Source organism: Aquarana catesbeiana, linkage group LG02, assembly GCF_042186555.1.
Source record: "Aquarana catesbeiana isolate 2022-GZ linkage group LG02, ASM4218655v1, whole genome shotgun sequence".
Taxonomy (NCBI): Eukaryota; Metazoa; Chordata; class Amphibia; order Anura; family Ranidae; genus Aquarana; species Aquarana catesbeiana.
In genome coordinates, this window is record NC_133325.1 from 551,107,396 (window position 1) to 551,132,599 (window position 25,204).

The following is a 25,204-nucleotide window of genomic DNA, read 5'->3' on the forward strand; positions in this document are numbered from 1 at the left end:
TTCCCTTGTCGCCTTGGCCCATGCCTTAGTTTTTATTTCATGTTTGTGTTGGTGTAGTATTCCTTGCTCGTGTATTACATTAGTTAGATAGATAGTTAGGTGGGTTTGGGGGTTTGCTGTGTTTTCACCATTTACTTGTTTTTGGTTTGCTGTCTTGATTTCACGTGTCTTTATCATTAACAATAAACATACTTTTTTTTTATTCAGTTTCTCGTTTGTCCCTGATTCCTTGGTGCAGCCCAGCGATCTGATCACCTGCATTGGATGTTGTGTATAACATCCCCTGACAGAATTCTGAAGCCATACAATCAGATCGGTTGCACCTGGGAATTGGGGCCTGAGTCCCAGCTATTGTTGAAAGATGGATTTTGAAAGTATTTTGTATTTATCGCTCCTGGCAACTGATGACAGAGACTTTTGTTATCAGACATTGGCTGAATACACTAGGGAACAATTGTTAGAAGGCATCCGCCTAGCTCATGTTTTTATTGATCAAGGCAGTTTTTTGTTTGAAGATGTGCAACCATTAATTCAGATCTGTGCTGAGTTGGCCCTGTCTGATGTCACTGAGGGAGGTGATGACTATACACCCCCTTTTAGTGCAGCTCAGGTAGAATCTTTAGTTTGGCTGTTGGAGGATGACTCAGCATTTTTTTTTGAACAATATTCAGCTTGTCCTCAGCAGGTGCTTGCAAAATGCATTGAATCAGTGCAGTCTCTGGTCAGACAAGCTAAGTGCAAACCTGATTCAGTGCAATCATTAATACAGGCCTGGTCAAGTCTGTTGCATTCAGCTTCTGTTAACTCCGAATATACCTTTCTACCAATGAAATACCAGTACCCTGTTTCCTCCTGTTGCACCTACCCTGCCTTTAACTCCCCTGCTGCTTCTCAACTGCCTCCATCAGCTCCACTAAATCTTCCTTCAAAACCTACTCCCTCTGTCCCTCTGTTTTGCCATCCTTTCACTCTTCGCTTCTACCAGCTGCATTCACTACCTACAGCCCTGTACTCACTTATAGATCCCCAGTGGCTAAAACCAAAAAGAAGCGGAAGTTTTTTCCAACCCATACCATCATGCCAGTATCCAATCCTGCCTCCCCACCAGCTGATCTGTTCCAGCCTGATGTGTTCCTGTATGCCGCCCAGCCTGATGTTCCGATGCCTGCTGTTGTGCCAGTACCTGCTGTTCAGACTGTTGTGCCAGTACCTGCTGTTCTGCCTGATGTGCCAGCACCTGTGCCCACTGTCCAGTCTGAAATTCCAGTACCAGCTGCCCGGTTTGAAGTTCCAGTACCTGCTATCCAGTCCGATGTACCTGCTGTTCAGCCTGTTGTGCCAGTACCTGCTGTTCTGCCTGATGTGCCAGCACCTGTGCCCACTGTCCAGTCTGAAGTTCCAGTACCGGCTGCCTGTTTGAAGTTCCAGTACCTGCTATTCAGTCCACTGCACCTGCTGTTCTGCCTGATGTGCCAGCACCTGTGCCCACTGTCCAGTCTGAAGTTCCAGTACCAGCTGCCCGGTTTGAAGTTCCAATACCTGCTATCCAGTCCGATGTACCTGCTGTTCAGCCTGTTGTGCCAGTACCTGCTGTTCTGCCTGATGTGCCAGCACCTGTGCCCACTGTCCAGTCTGAAGTTCCAGTACTGGCTGCCCGGTTTGAAGTTCCAGTACCTGCTATTCAGTCAACTGCACCTGCTGTTCTGCCTGATGTGTCAGCACCTGTGCCCACTGTCCAGTCTGAAGTTCCAGTACCAGCTGCCCGGTTTGAAGTTCCAGTACCCGCTATCCAGTCCGATGTACCTGTTGTTCAGCCTGTTGTGCCAGTACCTGCTGTTCTGCCTGATGTGCCAGCACTTGTGCCCACTGTCCAGTCTGAAGTTCCGGTACCAGCTGCCCGGTTTGAAGTTCCATTACCTGCTATCCAGTCCGATGTACCTGCTGTTCAGCCTGTTGTGCCAGTACCTGCTGTTCGGCCTGATGTGCCAGCGCCTGTGCCTACTGCCCAGTCTGAAGTTCCAGTACCTGCTGCCTGGTCTGATGTCTCGGTGCCTGCCCTCCAGCCTGATGTTTCGGTGCCTGCCCTCCAGCCTGATGTCTCGGTGCCAGCCCTCCAGCCTGATGTCTCGGTGCCTGCCCTCCAGCCTGATGTCTCGGTGCCTGCCCTCCAGCCTGATGTCTCGGTGCCTGCCCTCCAGCCTGATGTCTCGGTGCCTGCCCTCCAGCCTGAGGTGCCAGTGTTCCAGCCAGAAGTGCCCATGCCTGCTGCCCAGCTCGATGCGCATATGTCACTGCCCAGCGTGATGTACCTCTGCTTTCTGCTCAGCCTGATGACATGGTGCCTGCTAAAACTGTTCCTAACTGATGGCCATCTTGCCGCTGGGTCAATCCTGTCCGTCGCCTGGCCTGAATATAATGCTCCTGTGTGGTCTGCCTCCAATGGCTTCTTTCCCGTTACCCTGCTAATTTTCATCTCCGGATCCAAACTTCCTGACCCGGGTGGTGGGGTGTGTGTCCTATTTTCAGACTCTGATGGCACGTACCCCAGTGAACTAAAAGACTCTGGCCTTGGAAGTGCGAAGAAGTCCGCAGACTCAGTAGGGAAACATTTTAAGGTGTTTCTGCACCCACTCGGACTGTCGTACCCAGGCTGAATGGAGTGTCCGGAGGCCACTCCTTTAGGAGGGGGAACTGTCAGGAACTGTGTCATCTCCGGTTTCTCCTGCTGGTGGCACTATTACATTCAGCACCAAAAGGGTGTAATTCCAGTGGCCACCAGCGGGTGTCTCCCTGCCTGGACTTCAGACTTGCCATCAGCACACCTGTCATGGGTCTGCTGGACTATATAAACCCGCCCTGAACTAAGCCTCAGTGCTTCAGAATTCCTCTGCTAAGCCCTTGTCCCTGTCAGTACCTGCTCTTGTTCCAGCCTGTTCCTGTTTGTTCCTGAACCCTGTTTGTGTATCCTGACCTTGAGTCCTGTTTCCTGTTCCCTGCTCCTTGGTCTGCTTTATTATTCCTGGTTTCTGTTCCCTTGTCGCCTTGGCCCATGCCTTAGTTTTTATTTCATGTTTGTGTTGGTGTAGTATTCCTTGCTCGTGTATTATATTAGTTAGATAGTTAGGTAGGTTTGGGGGTTTGCTGTGTTTTCACCATTTACTTGTTTTTGGTTTGCTGTCTTGATTTCACGTGTGTCTTTATCATTAACAATAAACATACTTTTTTTTATTCAATTTCTCGTTTGTCCCTGATTCCTTGGTGCAGCCCAGCGATCTGATCATCTGCATTGGATGTTGTGTATAACATCCCCTGACAGTCGAGTTGTCTTGTATATCTCTGTATTACCATCTTTTGTAAATTTTGGCATCCATTTTGTTTCCATTGTTTGTTTTCATACAGTATGTGTTATATTTTTAACCTTTTGATATAATAAAACCAGATATTTTTTATACTTTTTGATATATTCTTTGAGATTTCCGCCCTTTAAAATCCCACCTAAGAGGAAAAAACCTTCTATTGTCCCGATAGAAATTGGTTCCGTCGGAAATATTTAGAACATGTTCCATTTCTAGGTCTGTCAGAATTTTTAACGTAAAAAGTCTGATGGGGCATATACATGATCGGAATATACGATGAAAAACTCCTGCCTGACTGTTTCTCTCAGACATTCCGCTCATGTGTATGCTGCATAACAGGTTTTCTTGTAAGATTGCCCTGTATTTGGCTCCATCCATCGTCCCATCAACTCTGACCAGCTTCTCTGTCCCTCTCCCTCCCCACAACATGATATTGCCACCACCATGTTTCACAGTGGGGATGGTGTGTTCAGAGTGATGTGCACTGTTAGTTTTCCGTCACACATAACGTTTGCTTTTAGGCCAAAAGTAAAATTTTGGGCTCATCTGACCAGAGTACCTTCTTCCACATGTTTGCTGTGTCCCCACATGGCTTCTCGCAAACTGTAAATGGGACTTCTTATAGCTTTCTTTCAACAATGGCTTTCTTCTTGTCAATCTTCCATAAAGGCCAGATTTGTGGAGTGCACGACTAATAGTTGTCCTGTGAACAGATTCTCCCACCTGTGGATCTCTGCAGCTCCTCCACAGTTACCATGCTCCTCTTTTGAAAACCATTCATCATTTTCCTTCCACTTCACAATTATGTGCCACTTTGTTTTGATTTTCAACCATCCAGGCCAAGTGATATCTTGAAAATGCTCAAAGCTGACTTTTCATCTGCTTATATTTTGGCTTCTCTGGTTCCTTAATTCCCCTATCATTGACATGCTAATACATTTTTTAAAATAAAACCTTTCTGGTTTCATTTCAAACCTTATTGTAGACACAGTGATGTTATCTATGCAATGTGGTTTCTATGAAATGCAGGCAGATCATGGCTGGTGAGAGGGGTCAGCAGGGTGCTGTGCATTCTAAAAACATCACAGCACCCTTCTTCAGTACGCCTTTGAAAGACCTCAACCCTGATGCAAGCAGGGATATTCACATATCAAAATGCTTAAAGGCCCGGTTCACACTGGTGCGACAAGCGCTCTGACTTTGAGAGCACAAGTCGCATGACATGTAAAAATCAATGTTTCCGTATGAGAGTTGTCTTTACTGGTCCGTTGTGTCGGTCCAACTTTTGAAAAGGTTCCTGCATTACGTTGCTCCGACTTGGGTCAGATTTCAGCCTATTGAATTGACTTTAAGTCGCATCCAAGTCAGATCACTATCTTAACCCCACGGCAAAATTTAAAAAAAAAACACGTCCCCCCTCCAAAATCCATATCAGACCCTTACTCGAGCATGCAGCCTGGCAGGCCAGGAAAGGGGGGGGGCGAGCAAGCAGTTTTGGCCTTACCACGGGGAACATTATTCATTTTTATTCAAGGAATTATCAAATACCGCCTCCTGTTTTTCTTACACTACACTGTTTTTTTTTGTTGGGTGAATTGTTAGGGGCACTATGTACCCCATACTCCTTCACATAGGGGGGCCGTGGTCTGGGGGATCCCTTTCTTAAGGGGGGTTTCCAGATTCCGATAAGCCCCCTGCCTGCACACCCCCACAACCACAGCCCAGGGTTGTGGGGAAGAGGCCCTTGTCCTCAGAGCCCCCCCTGCCTTAAAGCACCCCCCCAATGTTGAGGGCATGTGGCCTGGTATGGTTCAGGAGGGGAGCGCTCACTCATCCCCCTGCTTTCCCGGCCTGCTAGGTTGCATGCTTGGACAGGGCAGGATTGAAACAACTGAAATCCAATGAATGAAAGTGAAAGGACAGAGACAGTATGGCTGGGGAGCTAGATGATGCTTAATATCCTGAAGCCAAGAAATTAGGCGGGCTCCACCTGATTTGCTTCAGTTTTTTATAAACATTTTAATCAAGTTGCTGTAATGATCCTGCAGCTTCTCCCATTCCTATTGCATGAATGAATGAAAACCACCTATTTATCTTATCTGACCTAAAAACACATACCTTTATTGCCCCCTTTTTAGACATATTCTTATACTGCAGTTGTAGAAAGCAAACAGAACATCAGACACATTTTACTGAATACATAATTTCTTTTATTAATTTTATTATCAGCTGCAAAGCATCAGACTTTCAGGATTTACTTTTTAAACTTCCTACATAAAAATGGAATGAACATGGAAGATAGGTATTTGTACTGCAATGCACATGGAAGCACTGCAGAAATCAGGCAATATGTAAGCAGTAAAGACAATTCATCTATGCAGCAGCAGCAAAGCCAACTTGATTGTTGCCCAGATCATAGACGGAATAGTATTGCCGGAGGAAGACATCACCCAGGATCCAGAGAGGCTGTCCATTCTGGGAAGGCAGGTAAGTAGGCATGATGCCAATGGTGCAGTAGCCACTGTTTTGCTAAAGGATACAAAATATATATTTTTCAGCAATATTATACATTGGTATTTCATGGCAGCATTGTACAGTATGCTATTACTAATAAATGATGTACCTGAAGTACATAAGCAGAGGGTGGAAGTGGGAAAGAAACTCCACTTATGGTAAAACTGATGGTGGGAAGACTCTGGATGTTGCTACAGCTGACAGCATACTGTGATTAAAAAAAAACACAATCATTTTAGTTACAGAAACAAGCCATCCTAGCAGTAGATCCTGACTTAGAGTGACACAATAAGGCAAGGAACAAGTTTTTGCTGTTCGAATACTCCAAAGCATGAAGTAATTCACACTCAAAAATCCCCAACTGGTCTTTATTAAAATGGCATAATACAATATATGCTGGTCATCCAGAAATCCTAATGGATTGCACACTATGCTTCTTTGGTCATAGAATCATTTGGTTTTACAACTAAGCATGTATAGGCATTTTTAGTTATTTAGGCATTTTAGAAAAGTTAATGCTAGGGGTCAGCCAATAAAAAAAATGCCTGAAACATACAAAAGCTAGTGCCAAGGTAGGATCTTGGAATAATGTGTAAATGGATGTCTCTTACAATTTTAGTCTCTTTTATCTTACCTGTCCATTCTGATCTTGTTGAGCACCAATGGACTGTATGAGGGAGGAGAAGACTGACTGAGGAGCAGTCAACAGAGAAGTACCAGTATCCACAATACCCTGACATCCTTGGCTACACCATCCAGTAGCTTGTCCGTTAACTGAGAATCTGAAATTATGTATGCATGTTTTTATATAATCATCACCTACATCGACCATAACCACATTCCTGCAGCAGAGCTTTTGATAATAATACCTAAAGATTTAATACTGCTTATTTTTAAATCAGTCACCAGGTAATGACTGCATCAATGTTTTTCTCTACAACAGAATTCCTATTGAGAGCAAGATCATTCCCCTTTCTCTATCAAATACTTATTTTCCAAATTACTTTACACATCAATAATAAAAAGATCCAAAATATTTGGAAATTTTTGGAAAATCGCTTCATATACTGTAGGTAACTTCCGTGCCAATCACTGTTCTTATCATATTGCTACCCATATATAAGTGTTTCCTGAAACTTTTTTGTCAAAGAACAGCATTCATATTTTAGCACGATGAATAAGGACATCTAAAGTGCTTTCAAATTACTTAAGTGTGTTCTTTTAATAATTTGAGAATTGGCACTTACTATGGATATGACAGCCTGATTTGATTGTCTATATTATAATGTTAACATATGAATTTTAAATACCCTTGGATTCCAATTTGCCAGTATGTTTCAGAAGTCACGGGAGTCCAATAAATTTGTCCAGAGTAGTAGTTTTGGTCAACACCACCAAAAGCAACTTCACCACCATTCTGTGAGTTTTCTTGCCTGTAAAGCACATATGCAAAATTATGCCAAATAACAAAAATCTTGTAGGAAACAGAATAATATGAACCAATATAAAAAAAGAAACATACCCACTAAGGTAGAATCCAAAGAGAGGCTGGTTGATGAGATTCTGTTGAATCATGCCTTGCATCACAGTGGTAGCCCCACCCACAGCAATAGATGGGTAGGCCAGACCCAAAATACCATCAAACTGAGCATAGACAAAGTTGGTTCCAGGCTCAGTCACACTCAAGCCAAATTCTTGCTGGGAAATAGCTATATTCTGGATCTGTATACATTTAGAAAGAGTTTTAACATTAGCATCACTTGCAGTAAAAGTTGTTGATAGTTCATAATAATTACACTCTTAAAGAATGAATATATGTGGGTTATCTAGTCAAGAAAAAAAACATTTTCTAATTATATTCTGGATTAAACCAGTTACAGTAGCTTAAATGTCTATATTATCTAAATTATTTTTTCAATATACACATACCTGAACTGTGTCATATCCAAGGATTCCAGTCAGACTACCAGTGCCGTACTGCAGAGAGAACTGCTGCTGGTTTGAGGAATAGCTGGAAGACTGGCTGGGGTTAAACTGAGGATGATTGGCTAGAGGGAAAATATATGTATTAAATATGATAGTCATGTAAACTGTATTGTGAGGATTAAAATAAATATACTAGCAGGTCAGTTATTTATATAAGCAATTCTACTCACCAGGCTATTAGCTACATACACAGTTCAAATACATATATTATTATACGCATATTTACTGTTTAACCTGCCACAGGATTTGCAATTTTTACTTAAAGTTTGTAAACCCTGGAAATGTTCTCATCTTATTTGCTCCATTTTGTTATGCTGGTTTTACAGGTGAAAAAAAGGGAATAAAACTGGGAATACCTTACTGGTAACACCTGGTATGCTGCAATATACCATACTACATTTTTACTCTTGGGTGTTAATTCATGGGCCAGCTACCTGCTCATCGGACAGAGGTGATGTTGTTAATTCATTGAACATGGATAAAAGTGTGTCTCCTGCCTGATTGTGACTAAAGCCTAGTACACACTGCTGTTTTTTTTTTCATTAAATTCAGCAGGCTGAACAAAAAAAAAAAGGAAAGAGCTTGGGAGGAGCCACTGTATTAACTATTCAATGTTAGTACAGCTATCTTTCCCGCTGTGCTATTGTGTTTTGACAGGAGGATGCCCCCATCCCCAGAACCCACCCCAAGCCCTGATCGGATGCTGATCGACAGACCTTTTTTCGGTCATGCCTCTTTGACAGAAGCCGGCCAAGCGCCATACACACAGGCCAAATGTTGGCTGGTTTCTATTGAACCTGTCGATGCAGTCCGATATTTGGCCTGTCTATGTGGTCCTTATGGCGAGCCATGCATTATGCAATCTTCTTTCCTTACAATATGGGTGGAAGGAAAGAAAATTGCTCAATTACCCCATCAACAAAGTAAGTGTTGATGGGGGAATCCCTCCTGCAGCGCTATTGTGTTCTGCCAGCGGGGAGCCTTTTTATGGGTTTATTCAGTATGGCAATTGAATAAGTGACAGATATAATAATAATAATATCTAAATCTGTGTCATTGAGGCAAGTCAGCATCTTCAAAAATGAATGCCATGGGGGAATTCTATAAATAGTACAACTACCCTACCTATAGAAAATACAATGGTATTTATTTGCATTTACATTACTCCAAAAATTGCAAATTTTATTCCATCTGTATTGTTTATGTTCAATTTTGTAAGATATTTACCGTTTTCTTCTCTTGAACTTTTTAAAGGGTTGGATTTAAGCATCCAGCTTCCTTTACCTTCCCTGACTGAGCTAATTCCTTGTGAGCTGATAACTTCCTGTACTATTCCTGTACTGTTATGGAGAAGAGTCCTAAAACACTCCCCGTCCTAGGGTGACAACAGTACTCAGCATGGTTGTCACCCTAGAAATTAAAATGAGTTAATTGCAGGATTACCAGGATAAAATAAAGGGAAAAAATGTGAAAAAAGAAAGCAAATGCAGCCACCTCATCCAAGTACAGATTGACTACCATACTATGAATTGTTATTTTTGGGTTTAGATACACTTGAAAATAGATCTAACCTCTAACTGCATAAATATGAATCCTGAGTGCTAGAAAATGCAATCAGGGGCACCAACATTTTAAAGGATCACAACATCTTTATTCAATTTCATTATTCAATTCCATTTTATAATTTGAAATAATTCCCATATTTACAGTTAGCAAAACTGTCTTACTATCCAAGGTGCCCTTTCTCTGACATTTACAGTATCTACCACATATATGTACTTGAGGGAGTTATCCGTAGTATTAGTTTTAATAGGAAGCAATGGTCTGTCTAGATTTTTGCAAACTGTATGTGTCTGAACTTAATTCTGTTGGTCTAATACCCACAATAGACTATATAAGTTGAGTACAAAAATACAGTATACAGTAAAGTCTTAAATATATTGCTTTCGGCTGGGTTCACACTAGTGCACATTGGATGCGGGTTTCTTTGCATCCAATTCACATGACAGGAGATTGTGACCGGCTCTCTATGAAGCCAGTTCACACAATTCTGTGGTGGCTGCGGAGTGGCTTGCACAGGAGTCCTGAGCATCTTTGGCTCAGTTTCAGGGCCGAATTCAGGTAAAAATCCAGTCCTGATTCATCCCTGAAACGGAGAACAGGGACACACCGTACCCCTGCTGCGAGCCACATCCGTCTTAGATGTGAACGCAGCCTCAATGTTAGTGGTTATAATGCAGTTTGAACCACAAAGATAATATCTAGTAATCTGTTTTGTGACACATTTACCTACAAAAAATGTCATAAACATTAGATTTGCTAATTAACCGCTTGCTGACCAGCCGCCACAAGTTATACTGTGGCAAAAAGTGTCAAAAGTGTTTGATCTGTCCACCGCAATGTCTCAGTCCTGCTAAAAATCACCGCCATTACTAGTAAAAAAATAAAAAAAAAATAAAAATGCATTAAATATATCCTTTATTTTGTAGACGCTATAACTTTTGCGCTAACCAATCAATATATGCTTATTGCGGGATTTTTTTTTACCAAAAATATGTAGAAGAATACATCATGGCCTAAACTGATGAAGAAATTTTTTTTAATTTGTTTTTTGGATATTTATTATAGTAAAAAGTAAAACATATTGTTGGTCTGTCTTTTTTTGTTTATAGTGCAAAAAATAAAAAACACAGAGGTGATCAAATACCACCAAAAGAAAGCTCTATTTGTGGGAAAAAAAGAACCTCAATTTTTTTGGGTACAGCATCGCATGACCGCGCAATTATGAATTAAAGCTACGCAGTACCGTATGGCAAAAAATGGCCTGGGGGTAAATCCCTTCTGGGGCTGAAGTCGTTAATAAGGTCATATAAAAATGGTTCACTATGTCATTTACTTACTGCAGGCCTGGCTTTGACAGTAGGTTGAGGGTACCCACAGGTTGGAGGACCCAGTGTCAAACAGAACGAGGAAGTTCTGAGGAGGAGTTCCAATACTGATCTCACCATAGTAAGACATCTACAGAGAAAGAAATCAATTACTCAAACCCATGTGTTTTCTAAGCTAGGCTTAGTGATACAGCAGATACATCCCATGCTAGGACTAATGCATAGAACTATGTTATTTTTCTGACTTTTACAGAGAATGAAATAAAGTCCATATGTGCTTTCTGTGTGCATTACAAAATTATAACACCAAAGTATATTCTGTGATATTTAAAATCTTATCAAAAGATAGAAGGATTGGCTGTTTAGTTACCATGGACATGAAGGGTATCACCACTCATTAGCATGTTGGGCAATATGGGTCAATATTTTACCATTTATAATTAACCAAAGAAAGAGCATGAGATTCCTATGCAAAAGAGAAGTAGCCATCAGCCCATGCAGAGAATTACTGTGAGAAAGCCTACATTTTTTTCATGTTTATGTGGTGTCCATATTAAAACAGAAATAGCACTACAACTTTTTGTTAGACTATGAAAGGGTTAGATTCTAAGACTGTAGGCTATGCCCCTGCTGGAGTTATATATCAACTTTTCTGTCTTGATGACACAATAGAATATCATCTTTGAGAGCAGTCACTTAATTGGTGACCCTATTATGGGATTTCCCCTCAACTCCTACTGACAACTGTCAGATTCTGCATCTCCCCTTGCTCTCTGTTATGGTGACAACTACCAATGGGATAGGAAGTGGGGGTATATCACCCCAGAAGGGTCAGAGAAAGCAACCAAAAACTAGGTATGCAAAAAGTGTAAAAAAGTTTTGTCTGGAATGTCATCATGGACCCATTCACATGATTAAAGTGTGTTCACACACAAATGTGAAAAAACCTTTTTTTCATTAAGCAAACCCACCTATTTGAATGAGCTGCCTAATGCACCAAAAAAGGTGCATGTAACATTTCTGGCAGTGCACAGACACACAGCAGTTGCACTGGGCTGCGACACACATCCAAGGCAAGGTACGTTGGAGCACTATCAAAGTGAATGGTGCTGCATGCATTGCACCTTACATTTTAAATTAATTTAGGAACTCCCCTGAACCTTTTATCTATAGTAGGATCCCCTGAGCAATATCAATTTCCTTTGAAGATTAAACAATACAAATTTCTAGTGGGCCATAAAGATTTGCTTAAAACATTTTAAAAAGCAATACATAAAAAATATTGCAACTAGGCAATGCACAATGCACAACAACAGTCACATGGTGTTACAAGTGTCCACAGATACCTACATCCATGTAGTTTGCCAGAGGCTCAAAAGCAGTGGCAAAATTGTTGTAATACTTTGTAGCTGGATCAACCACTGGAGCTTTGATACCATGATCTCTCATTACTTCCCTCATGGACTTAAACTTCTTCAGGGGGACTCTGCAGAAAAAAATATTAGACTTTAGCAAAAGGCAAAAGCTGACAGCAAAATTAACTGAATAGGCATATCAAATATAGCTTTATTAAAAATCTCATACAATGATAATGTGGTCTGATGTGACCATACACAGTAGGACTTTGAAGTCACCCAGTGTTCCCATTATTTTCCACAAACAATGTTCTTTGTCATTGTAGACAATGGCAAGGCAGGCCAAAGATCCCCCAATGGCATTCTATAACCTCTGTGATAGGGATGACCAAACCATCCACAAAAATGTTTTCATGATAAAGTCAAAATAACATAGGTTTGGATTTCTTTTTTTTGCTTTTCAACATAAACCTTTTTTTTAATGTCCCAGGGAAAAATTAATTAAAATAAGTGTCCAAAATGTTAATTAGCAATCTGCATTTTAGCATTACAGTGTGAGAGGAGAGCAAATGCTTAATGCATATGATCTGCCCAAAAGGGATTCAATAAATCCTATGTGTTCTTATGGAACACTGTATATGTATTTATTATTATTATTTCAGGTGCTTATATAGCACCATCATATTATGAAGCACTTTACATACATATTGTACATTCACATCGGTCCCTGCCCTCAGGGAGCTTACAATCTAAAGTCCCTAACTCACATTCATACATATACTAGGGCCAATTTAGACAGGAGCCAGTTAACATACCAGCATGTCTTAGGGGTGCGGGAGGAAACTGCAGTACTCAGAGGAAACCCACACAAGCACAGGGAGGACATGCAAACTCCAGGCAGGTAGTGCCGTGATTGGGATTCAAACCAACAACCCCAGTGCTGCCAGGCAGAAGTGCTAACCACGTAGCCACTGTGCTATCCTATATTGTTCCTGTAAGCTATGCGTATGCATGCCAATTGTGCGTAATGTATGCAGGCAGGTTGAAATCAGCTGACTACAAGGAGAATGTATCATTTTAGTGAACCAGATTAGGGAAGAAGTAGCCCTTTACAGCCAGCAATTACTTGCCTGGAGGGAGAGAGAAGCCTGCATGGGAAGCTTCTGTGGGGTTGCTGTGCTGTGTAGTCCCAAAAGAGACTGAAGCACTGACAAGCATGGACTTTTACCAGTTAATGAACTTTCTTCTTTCAAAGGTATGCCTGGGCAACCACTAAACAAACAGTTAGTCAAGGTTAGGATGTTCTGGACTTTGTTTGCACTTTATTATGTTACTCTGCAAGACTTTCCTTAAAGCTTATTAACTGTGTTGAGCCTGGTCTGAAAATACTAATAGGGTACACGAGTTTCACATGGCAAATATGCTAAACTACTCTGGGACTTTAATAGCACTAGAAGGGTATGAAGTACAATATAATACTCTGGGACTTCAATAGTGCACTACAATACTCTGGGACTTTAGTAGCACTAGAAGGGTATGAAGTACACTACAGTCAACTGATTGTACCAAGCAAGAGCAAGGTTGTGACTAGGGATGAGCTTGATGTTTGGGACGAACATAGGTTCGACTCGAACATTGGTGTTCGCCCGTTCCCAGAACAGTGAACATTATGGGGCATCCGCGGCAAATTCGAGTACCGCAGAACGCCCCATAATGCACTGCAAGATAGCAGTGCATTGCTGTATGATGATTGGCCAAAGCGTGTACCTGACCTGCATGCTTTGGCCAATCCCAGCACCCTCTGCTAAGAGAGCCATAATTGGCCAGTCATGGCTCAGGGGGACTAAGTCCACGGCCCACACAATATAAGGAAGCATACACTGCGGCCCTGTGTAGTGTTGTTGGTGTGGATAGAGAGATAGCTTGAGTTACATTAAGCATGCAGGTTATTCAGTTAGTGGCAGTGTGTGTATATATATATATATATATATATATATATATATATATATATATATATTCTGCATCCAGTGTAGCCTATATCTACAGCGCATTCTGTGGTGTACTGTTTCTAATACACTTCAAGCGGTGAATTAATATATATATAATTTCTTCAGTGTTGTCACATGAAAAGATATAATAAAATAGTTACAAAAATGTGAGGGGTGTACTTACTTTTATGAGTCATATATACCATATCTCATAAAAGTAAGTACACCCCTCACATTTTTGTAATATTTTATTATTTCTTTTCATGTGACAACACTTAAGAAATGACACTTTGCTACAATGTAAAGAAGAGTGTGCAGCTTGTATAACAGTGTAAATTTGCTGTCCCTTCAAAATAACTCAACACACCGCTATTAATGCCTAAACCACTGGCAACAAAAGTAAGTACACCCCTAAGTAAAAATGTCCACATTGGGCCCAATTAGCCATTTTCCCTCCCCGGTGTCATGTGACTCATTAATGTTACAAAGTCTCAGGTGTGAATGGGGAGCAGGTGTGTTAAATTTGATGTTATCGCTTTCACTCTCTTATACTGGTCACTGGAAGTTCAACATGGCACCTCATGGCAAATAACTCTCTGGGGATCTGAAAAAAAGAATTGTTGCTCTACATAAAGATGGCCTAGGCTATAAGAAGATTGGCAAGACCCTGAAACTGAGCTGCAGCAAGGTTGCCAAGACCAAACAGCCATTTAACAGGACAGGTTCCACTCAGAACAGGCCACGCCATGGTCGACCAAAGAAGTTGAGTGCATGTGCTCAGCGTCATATCTAGAGGTTGGGAAATAGGCGTATGAGTGCTGCCAGCATTGCTGCAGAGGCTGAAGGGGTGGGGAGTCAACCTGTCAGTGCTGTCACCCCAGAAGGTAGCCTCTTCTAAAGATGATGCACAAGAAAGCCAGCAAACAGTTTTCTGAAGACAAGCAGACTAAGGAGATGAATTACTGGAAACTTGTCCTATGGTCTGAGAAGACCAAGTTAAACTTATTTGGTTCAGATGGTGTCAAGCGTGTGTGGTGGCAACCAGGTGAGGAGTACAAAGACAAGTGTGTCTTGCCTACAGTCAAGCATGGTGGTGGGAGTGTCATGGTCTGGGGCTGCATCAGTGCTGCTGACAATGGGGAGCTACAGTTCATTGAGGGAACCATGAATGCCAACATGTACTATGACATATTGAAGCAGAGAATAATCCCCTCCCTTCTGAGACTGGGCCGCAGGGCAGTATTCCAACATGATATCGATCCCAAACACATCTCCAAGACGACCGCTGCCTTGCTAAAGAAGCTGATTGTAAAGGTGATGGACTGGCCAAGCATGTCTCCAGACCTAAACCCTATTGAGCATCTGTGGGGCATCCATTAAACGGAAGGTGGAGGAGCGCAAGGTCTCTAACATCCACCAGCTCTGTGATGTCATCATGGAGGAGTGGAAGAGGACTCCAGTGGCAACCTGTGAAGCTCTGGTGAACTCCATGCCCAAGAGGGTTAAGGCAGTGCTGGAATATAATGGTGGCCCCACAAAATATTGACACTTTGGGCCCGATTTGGACATTTTCACTTAGGGGTGTACTCACTTTTGTTGCCAGTGGTTTAGACAATAATGGCTTTGTGTTGAGTTATTTTGAGAGGACAGCAAATTTACACTGTTATACAAGCTATAAACTCACTACTTTACATTGTAGTAAAGTGTCTTTTGTTGGTGTTGTCACATGAAAAGATATAATAAAATATTTACAAAAATGTGAGGGGTGTACTCACTTTTGTCAGATACTGTATATATATATATATATATATATATATATATATATATATATATATATATATAGAGATATATATATATATATATATATATATATATATATATATATATATATATATATATATATATATATATATATATCTATAGATATATATATATATATATAGAGAGAGAGAGAGAGAGAGAGAGAGAGATATAGATATAGATAGATAGATAGATAGATAGATAGATAGACAGACAGACAGACAGACAGACAGACAGACAGACAGACAGACAGACAGACAGACAGATAGATAGATAGATAGATAGATAGATACTCTGCATCCAGTGTAACCTATATCTACAGTGCATTCTGTTGTGTACTGTTTCTAATACAGAATGCATTCTGTTGTGTACTGTTGCTATTACACTTCAGGAAGTGTACACAGTATCTAATACAGTGTGTACAGTGTCTACTACACTTCTGGTGGTGTACACAGTATAAAGCACAGTGCAGCCGTAGTACAGTTGCTAATACAGTGCAGGCGGTGTACACAGTATCTAATACAGTGTGTACAGTTTCTACTACACGTCTGGTGGTGTGCACAGTACACAATACAGTGCAGCCGTAGTACAGTTACTAATACGGTGCAGGCAGTGTACACAGTATCTAATACAGTGTGTACAGTGTCTACTACACTTCTGGTGGTGTACACAGTATAAAATACCGTGAAGCCGTAGTACAGTTGCTAATACGGTGCAGGCGGTGTACACAGTATCTAATACAATGTGTACAGTTTCAACTTTCTACTACACTTCTGGTGGTGCACACAGTGCACAATACAGCGCAGCTGTAGTACAGTTTCTACTATTTTCTGGTGCTGTACACAGTATCTAATACAGTGTGTAGAATTGCTAATACAGTGCAGGCGGTGTACACAGTATCTAATACAGTGTGTACAGCTTCTACTAAATTTCTGGTGGTGTACACAGTACACAATACAGTACAGCCGTAGTACAGTTTCTAATACTTTTCTGGTGGTGTACACAGTATCTAATACAGTATGTACAGTTTCTACTACACTTCTGGTGGTGTACACATTATAAAATACAGTGCAGCCGTAGTACAGTTGATAATACAGTGCAGGCGGTGTACACAGTATCCTTTTTTGACATGTGTGCAGCAGATTGCACCGTTGCTGTTTTCAACCTATGTCTGAAGCAGATCAAGCGTGGCCAGAACAGCAGCCGCTTGGGCACCACATGCTTGACCAGACATATGACGACCTGCCATGCAGTCCGTTGGCAACAGCACTTGAAAGACCCACATCAAAGAAAAACGTGGACTTTTCCTTGCTCCTCATCTGGGAAATCCAACCCCACTATACCTCCAACCCCACTATACCCCCAGTCCTCTCAAAAACCTGCACTGAGAGGAATGAAGGTATAGCAATAGGTGTCCCAAGTACTTGCAGCCAATCTGCTAGCAGTATACCACCATCTGATTTTAGCAGGCAAATTATCCTACCCCAGTTGCTGAACCATAAAAAGAAATTCGGTCCCAGCCATCCACATGCTCAGCATCTAAATGCTAGCTTGGCCAAATTGCTAGCACTGCAACTGCTGCCTTTTCAGCTAGTAGACTCTGCCCCCTTTCGTGAATTTGTGGAATGTGCTGTACCTCAATGGCAGGTTGCAAAACCTTTTCACGGAAAGCCATTTCGGCTCTCTACCAGCATGTGGAGGGCAATGTTTTGGCTCCGTTGGACAGGGCGGTCAGTAGTAAGGTGCATATTACTGCTGACTCATGGTCTAGCAGGCATGGGCAGGGATGTTATCTTTCCTTCACAGCGCACTGGGTAACTCTGCTGGCAGCTGGGGAGAATGCAGGACAGGGTTCAGTATTGTTGGAGCTTCCACCACCATGCCTCCAAAATGCTAGTGGTGATTCTGCCACAGCTCTCTCCTCTACCCACTCCTCTTCTTCTTCCTCTATGGCCTCTTCTGCAGATATTGTCCTCTGAACCAGCGGTGCTCTGTAAGTGTTCAAAGGGCTACGCAAGCAGTCAGGCAAAAAGATGCCATGCGGTGCTTGAGTTGGTCTGGAGAGGAGCCACACTGGGGCAGAGATTCTGTCAGCTCTGCAGGGGCAGGCTCAGAGGTGGATGACGCCACGCCAGCTTCAGCCAGGAAAGGTTGTATGCGACAATGGCAACAACCTTCTCTCCGCCCTCCGACAGGGACACTTGACCCATGTTTGGCACACAACTTGAATTTGGTTCTTGAAGAGATACCCAGGCTTACAGTATATTGTGAGGTAGGCCAGAAAAGTCTGTGGTCATTTCCGCCGGTCATACAATGCCAGTGCTTGGCTGGCTGACATTCCAAGGGAATGCAACCTGCCCACCAACCGCCTCATTTGTGACATACCCACTAGGTGGAACTCAACGTTAGCAATGCTGCAGCGGCTGCACACGCAGCTGAGGGCTATCAATGAGTACCTGTGCGAGTATGGCACCAGGATAGGATCAGGGGAGCTTGGCTTCTTTTCGCCACACTACTGATCAACTACTGATCAAGGATGCATGCACTGTCCTGTCACCATTTGAGGAGGCTACAAGGATGGTGAGCAGCGACAATGCATGCATCAGTGACACTGTCCCTCTAGTCTTCCTGTTGAAGCATAGACATCGTGGAATAATGGACAGGGCACTTGAGGCAGAACAGCGGGAGGAAGAGGAGGACTTCCTTACCTCTCAAGGCCCCCTTTATCCAGATAGCATTCCTGCGGGCCCGCCATTTTCAGTCCCCAGAAACCCAAGGAGTTGTACATGGCTGCGAGGAGGTTGTTACGGATCATATGATCCTTAGTGACCCAGAGGACTCAGAATCGAATGCCTCTGCAAACTTACGCTGCATGGCCTCCCTGATTCTGCAAAGCCTGTGAAAGAACCCTAGGATTCGTGGTATCAAGGAGAGGGATCATTACTGGCTGGCAACCCTTCTTGATCCAGGTTACAAGGGTAAGGTTGAAGAACTCATTCTGCCTTCATAGAGGGAACAGAGGATGAAACATCTTCAGGAGGCCTTGAAGAAAGGTTTGTGCAATGCATTTCCAGACCCGGGGAGGTTATAATTTCCTGGTGCTGGACTACATGTTGCTGAGGCTTCGTTCATTCAGAGGAACAGCGGTGGAGAAGGTGGCCGGCTGACTGATGCCTTTAGACACTTTTTCAGTCCTCAGCACCGAGGTCTGATCGGTTCAAGCAACCGTCGCCAGCGTCTGCATTACATGGTGCAGGAATATCTAGGGGCAAGAGCAGACTTGGAGACCTTTCCAACAGAGCATCCACTGGGTTACTGGGTCTTGAGGATGGACCACTGGCCAGAACATGCTCAATAAGCAGTTGAGCTACTGGCCAGTCCTGCATCAAGCGTTCTTTCTGAACACACATTCAGTGCTGCTGGAGGGTTTGTAACGGATCATAGAGTGCACCTGTCCACAGACTCCGTTGATAGGCTCACATTCATAAAAATGGATCAGTCTTGGAAAAGCAGCTATCAAGCACCTGATGCTAATGTAACTGATTGAATTTTCTATGGATGTGGGATCCCTTGAAGACTGCCTTTGCTGACTATCCTATCAATCTTGATGATGCTAGCTTCCAACAATATTTTTGGTTTAGGGCACCACCACCACCACTCAAGGCCCAATTTTTCTTAAACAGGGGCATGTAATTACCATTTTTGATATAATATTTCAACCCAGGGCCCAATCCTGCGCCCAACAAGAGTAACTGTGAGGGCTTACAGTGTTGTGGCACCACCACCCAAGGCCCAATTTTTTTGCCCATTTAATAGGGGCATGTAATTACAATTTTTGATATAATATTTCAACGCAGGGCCCATTTCTGCGCCCAACAAGAGTATCTGTGAGGGGTTACAGTGTTGTGGCACCACCACCCAAGGCCCAATTTTTTTTCCCTGTTTAACAGGGACATATAATTACAATTTTTGATATAATATTTCAATGCAGGGCCCGTTCCTGCGCTCAACAAGAGTATCTGTGAGGGGTTACAGTGTTGTGGCACCACCACCACCACCCAAGGCCCAATTTTTCTGCCCCTGTTTAACAGGGGCATGTAATTACAATTCTTGATATAATATTTCAACGCAGGGCCCATTTCTGCGCCCAACAAGAGTATCTGTGAGGGGTTACAGTGTTGTGGCACCACCACCCAAGGCCCAATTTTTTTCCCTGTTTAACAGGGACATGTAATTACAATTTTTGATACAATATTTCAATGCAGGGCCCGTTCCTGCGCCCAACAAGCGTAACTGTGAGGGCTTACAGTGTTGTGGCACCACCACCACCAAAGGCCCAATTTTTCTGCCCCTGTTTAAGAGGGGCATGTCATTCCAAATCTTGATATATTATTTCACAGCAGAGCCTGTTCCTGCGCCCAACAAGATTAACTGTGAGGGCTTATACTGTTCTGGTACCACCACCACCAAAGGCACAATTTTTCTGCCCCTGTTTAACAGGGGCATGTAATTACAATTTTCGATATAGTATTTCACAGCAGGGCCCGTTCCTGCGCTCACCAAGAGTAACTGTGAGGGCTTACAGTGTTCTGGTACCACCAACACCTAAGCCCAATGTTCTGCAGAGTATACAGGGCAGGCTGAATAATATATACTGCTGTTCAGAGCATATAGTGCCTGGGGGCCTGGGGGGCCCCCACGCCATTTTTATAAAAAATTTGGGTTCCCCTTAATATCTGTACCAGACCCAAAGGGCCTGGTAATGGACCGGGGGGGGGGGGGAACCCTTGCCGTTTTTTTCAATTATTTTCATCTATATTGCAGGGACCCGACAATACATTACAATTACATTACAATGTCATTTTGCTGTGGTATTGTTCTAAACATGGGGAAAATGCGCTACTTTACAAGCATACTATGGACACCCAGCAGGCATATTTAAAGGAATATTTAATTTTTATTGTTTCACTTTAAGCATTATTGAAAATCACTGCCCCCGTTTTTAAGACTTTTTTTTGCATTGAACATGTCCCCTGGGGCAGGACTCGGGTCCCCAAACACTTTTTATGGCAATAACTTGCATATAAGCCTTTAAAATTAGCACTTTTGATTTTTCACTTTTGTGTCCCATAGACTTTAACGGTGTTCGCGTGTTCGAACAAATTTTTTGCGATGTTCTGCTGCAAACCGAACCGGTGTTCGGCTCATCCCTAGTTGTTACTAAGGGTACTTGGCTCTACACCAAAGACAAAAGGAAACCAGTCGAGGGGTGGTACCTGGGTAAGGTGGGGTATCCTCCAGTAGCGAGATGGTCGCTTCTTGGACTCCTTCCCTAGCGGTCCATCTCCCATAGCAAAGAGGAACAGACCAGAGTACCTCAGCCTAACTGATGGTATGGAAGAGGAAGAGTTACCTAGGACATGCATGAGACCCACGCTATGTGTCTGGCAGAGTTTCATTCTGTTATCCGGAGTGAGGTTTGACATCAAACTAGTATTATAATATATGTAGCGCTACCCCCGGAGGAACCACTTAAATTTGTTCAGTCCATTACTCTGCCTCTCAACCCCAGTAACAGTCTCAGCCCCCTCTGGCACAGCTGGCAATAGTGTAAGTGCAATAACCAATGAGAAACACACATGTTATGATAAAACACAGAAATTGTCTTTATTGCAATATTTCTGTGTTCAAGGAATGTAATGGGAGAGAAATAACTGAGGTTATGAGCAATATAGCTCAATACTATATTCAGGCTGCTTTCAGGGGATTCAAGAGAAAGAATAACCCCGAAAGCAGAGGCACACTTACATGACAAATAATGGCAAATAAATCACAATATGGCAATTCAATTCAGATTGGTTACCTTTACTCAGGTTGGCTCTATGAGTCCAGGCAGGAGGAGAGCAGAGGAATGACCCTCTTTGTGTCAGGCCTCTCTCTTCTGTCCCCTGACACCACAGGCCCAACTTTAAACACTTTATTCAAATCAACATGTAATGGCTTAACTTCCTAGAAAAACTGTCCCACACACCCACTGCATATACAGAGCCCTGAATATGTGTGTGTGTGGGTCCGTATGGCACTAGTAGCTTCAGTCCTTTTGAAGAACAGAAAAAAATTTATGTCTTCAGCTAGCCACTTTTGTTGGTACACTTAAACTCCTGAATAGCAGGGCCAAAAAACACAATGCCTGGATTATCAAGTGAACAAAGCAGGATCTTTCTAAGCAAGGTGAAAGGACAATGATGTCTGTATACAGTGTCCATTTAACTTCTTCTGTGGTGCAGTGTCCCTGTTTCCTGCAAATGGGCAAAAGCCCTCTCACCCAATCCTGCGGTCAAGGCCCAAATGAACATCCTGGAACAGCAGGTTCTCCTGGCGACCCATCTGGTCACCTCACACTGGAACACTTCACTGTCGGTGCAGGTGCACCTGGATGTGCACCTGGGATCCCCCCCTCTCAGGCTGGATGTCCCGACTGGTGGCAGAGACCTAAATCGCACAGTGAAATCACCTGGGTGACAGCATCTCTCCCTCAGGTCTGATTTCTTCCTCCGCCTCGTGCTGTCTGAATTCTCCTCAGGAAATCAAAATGAAGTCTCTCCTTTCCTGCCCTCAGAGCATGCTGATCTTTTGTAGTTCCATATAGACATTAATCTAGTTACTTCGTTTCGTTAAATTTGGTTGATTCATTCAATTTGTTTTCGAAATTCATTTTCGGAATTCGTATTCTGAATTTGTATTCGGAATTTTCAAATTTTCTTCAAATTTACCGATTTTTTTCGATTTGAATCTATCAAATCAATAGATTCAAAAATGTTATATTGTTTTTGATGCAAATGCAGCAAAGTGAACAAGCAAAAGAAAAATCTTCATCAAATGATTACAATAACTCTTTAAATCACCTTTGGCTTAACAAAAACAGCATTATTTCGAAATGGTACTCTAATAACACACACAGTCTTTGATTTCTGCAATATGTGTAGTGAGAATTCGACTGGAGTTCAATGTAAAATTTGATTCTAATTTCAGTCTCAATTTCCAAAATTCAGACAAATTTTGTTACGTTATTCGGAGCATTCGGTAAAATGTGTTTTTATTGTAATTCGGGTATTTGGATATATCTGAATCTCCGAATAATGAAAAATGTGTCCAAATATTGATATTAATATTAATATTAATTGGGAATGGAACGAACCGCACATGTCTAGTTCCATACAGTTAAATATGAATGTGACACTTGAGTCCTGGAACTACAATTCCCTTTATGCTTTGCTCCCTGATGGTAATCACTCTGCTGACAGGATGTGATTACATAGATTCTTAGCTGGCACTAGGGGGAAACAGTCTCATTGTAACAATGCTGCAGAGTGTCTTTTGATACTGCAGGTAAGATAGTCAGCTCCCTGCTATATATAATATAGGGAGTTATTAAAATATTGGCCTTTTATGCTATTGATTTTGATTCTGAATAATTTTTTTCACTATTCCTTTAACAGGACACCGATTGAAACCATTACTCTTACATTGACACTAACATTATATTTTGGGTTCAATACATGGTAAAGGTACTTACAAATGAAATATTCAACTATTTATTCATTTGCACATGCACATGTATGTTTAGTTTATGGATTTCTGAAAAAGCCTAAGCTGGTAGTGAAGTGATTTTAAAGGTTTCATTTTTTATTCTAAAATAACAAACATATGATACTTACCTGCTCTGTGCAATGGTTTTGCATGGAGCATCCCCAATCCTGCTCTTCTGGGGTCCCCCACCAGTGGTCTTGGCTCCTCTTCTCCTTATGCCCCCATTGTGTTCCCAATTAAACAGTGCATTGAGGTCGGCTTGTAAGTTGGAGACATCCTGTAAGGACGTTATTCCACTGCATAGCTTGGTATCATCTGCAAACACTGAAATGGTACTTTTAATCCAATCAAGAGCTGACATTGAAAGGTTTTTTTTACCTTAATGCAGAGAATGCATTAAGGTAACAAAATGTTTACCTTTACAGCCATCTTAATAGCCACTAATATATTGCATTATTATGCAGAAATAATATTTACAAATGTACTTGTTTTACAAATGAAAACAATTGGCAACTTAGGGTCAAAATATACTAACTGTTAGTTTCTAAAAAGGGGAAATCTTAAATGTCTTAAACTAACCTATCAGTTTAAAGCCACCCTTTATGTTTAGTTTGGTAATCTAGTTCATTGGCTAATCCAACAGGGATTCTTAGAGTCACATATTCCAACACATGTTGAGCTGTAAGTAATGAAATATGAATATACTTACTTAATAATCCCCTCTGAGAGTTGAAGACAGACGAGAGCAAGAATTAGGAACTTCATTTTGAGTACTGGTTTCCACCTGTGTGTGGAGACTGTGGAGATGTAGGTAGGTTCCCTGCTTATATACCCAGAGAGAGCTTGCTTATCTTATCTACACAATGTGTTATCATAATGTCAATGTCATTAGGTACTTTGTCAATTATTGTCTATTCTTAAAATCTAAGATCTAGTACAAGCAAATATTAACAAAGTATATTCTGAAATTTTGCATCCTTTGAAATCACATTGGAAATCACTGTTGACTTTTAATTTATTAAATCATCTTTACAAACCCAGCTATTGTTTGTTTTAAAGGAGACTTTTGCTGAGAAAAATATGGCAGTTGCCATAGCTTAACTATACTTTTCATGGATGCCATTCAGCACCATGGATGTCAATAGTTTCTGAGGTACTGATCCTCAGAACTGGTCAGTCAACCAGTGAAACCATTATATCAGAATGACAGCCAGGCAATCAGCAGGTTTAGAAAAGGTTTAGTAATGGCTGTACCCAAAACTTTTCTTCTTAGTATTGTAGAGAGAACCCATCAGGTTTTTATTGCTGTTTATTTTGGCTTTGGGGAGACTTCCTCTCACTTGCTATGTGCCTAGTGGAACCTGAAGTGAGCAGGAACTTCCTGTGTTGCCTTCATTACAGCAAGGAAAACTATCACCAATAGGGACCAGTATCCAAAGAACAGTGTAATATTTACATGCACCTTTTTTTTTATATCAACACATTTAACTCTCAATGTCATTTTATTTAGCCCAAACTGACTTATAAGTAGAGTTAGCATTTCATTTCCCTATGCTGTTTGAAAAATAGCATAAGAGAAGATATTTTAGCTCACTGGCAATCTCAGATATCTTTTACTAACACAATCCCCACAAGAACACAAGTATCAGTGGGGAATCCCTAATGTGTGCAGTGTCGGATACATGGGACCTGAGGGGGAGGGGGCCCACTGTGCACTCACTGACTGC

General features: G+C 42.0%; 1 protein-coding gene across 1 annotated transcript; it reads right to left on the reverse strand.

Annotated features, from left to right (window-relative positions):
- Nucleotides 1–5,543: 5,543 nt before the first annotated feature.
- Nucleotides 5,544–24,336, reverse strand: LOC141128566 (gastricsin-like). Its single transcript, XM_073615925.1, has 9 exons — nucleotides 24,187–24,336; nucleotides 12,095–12,230; nucleotides 10,757–10,874; nucleotides 7,800–7,918; nucleotides 7,393–7,592; nucleotides 7,181–7,303; nucleotides 6,505–6,652; nucleotides 5,980–6,078; nucleotides 5,544–5,885 (listed from the first exon to the last, which is right to left on the reverse strand). Exons 1-9 carry the CDS (start codon nucleotides 24,240–24,242, stop codon nucleotides 5,730–5,732), a joined length of 1,155 nt encoding a protein of 384 aa, XP_073472026.1. The 5' UTR covers nucleotides 24,243–24,336; the 3' UTR covers nucleotides 5,544–5,729.
- Nucleotides 24,337–25,204: the final 868 nt, after the last annotated feature.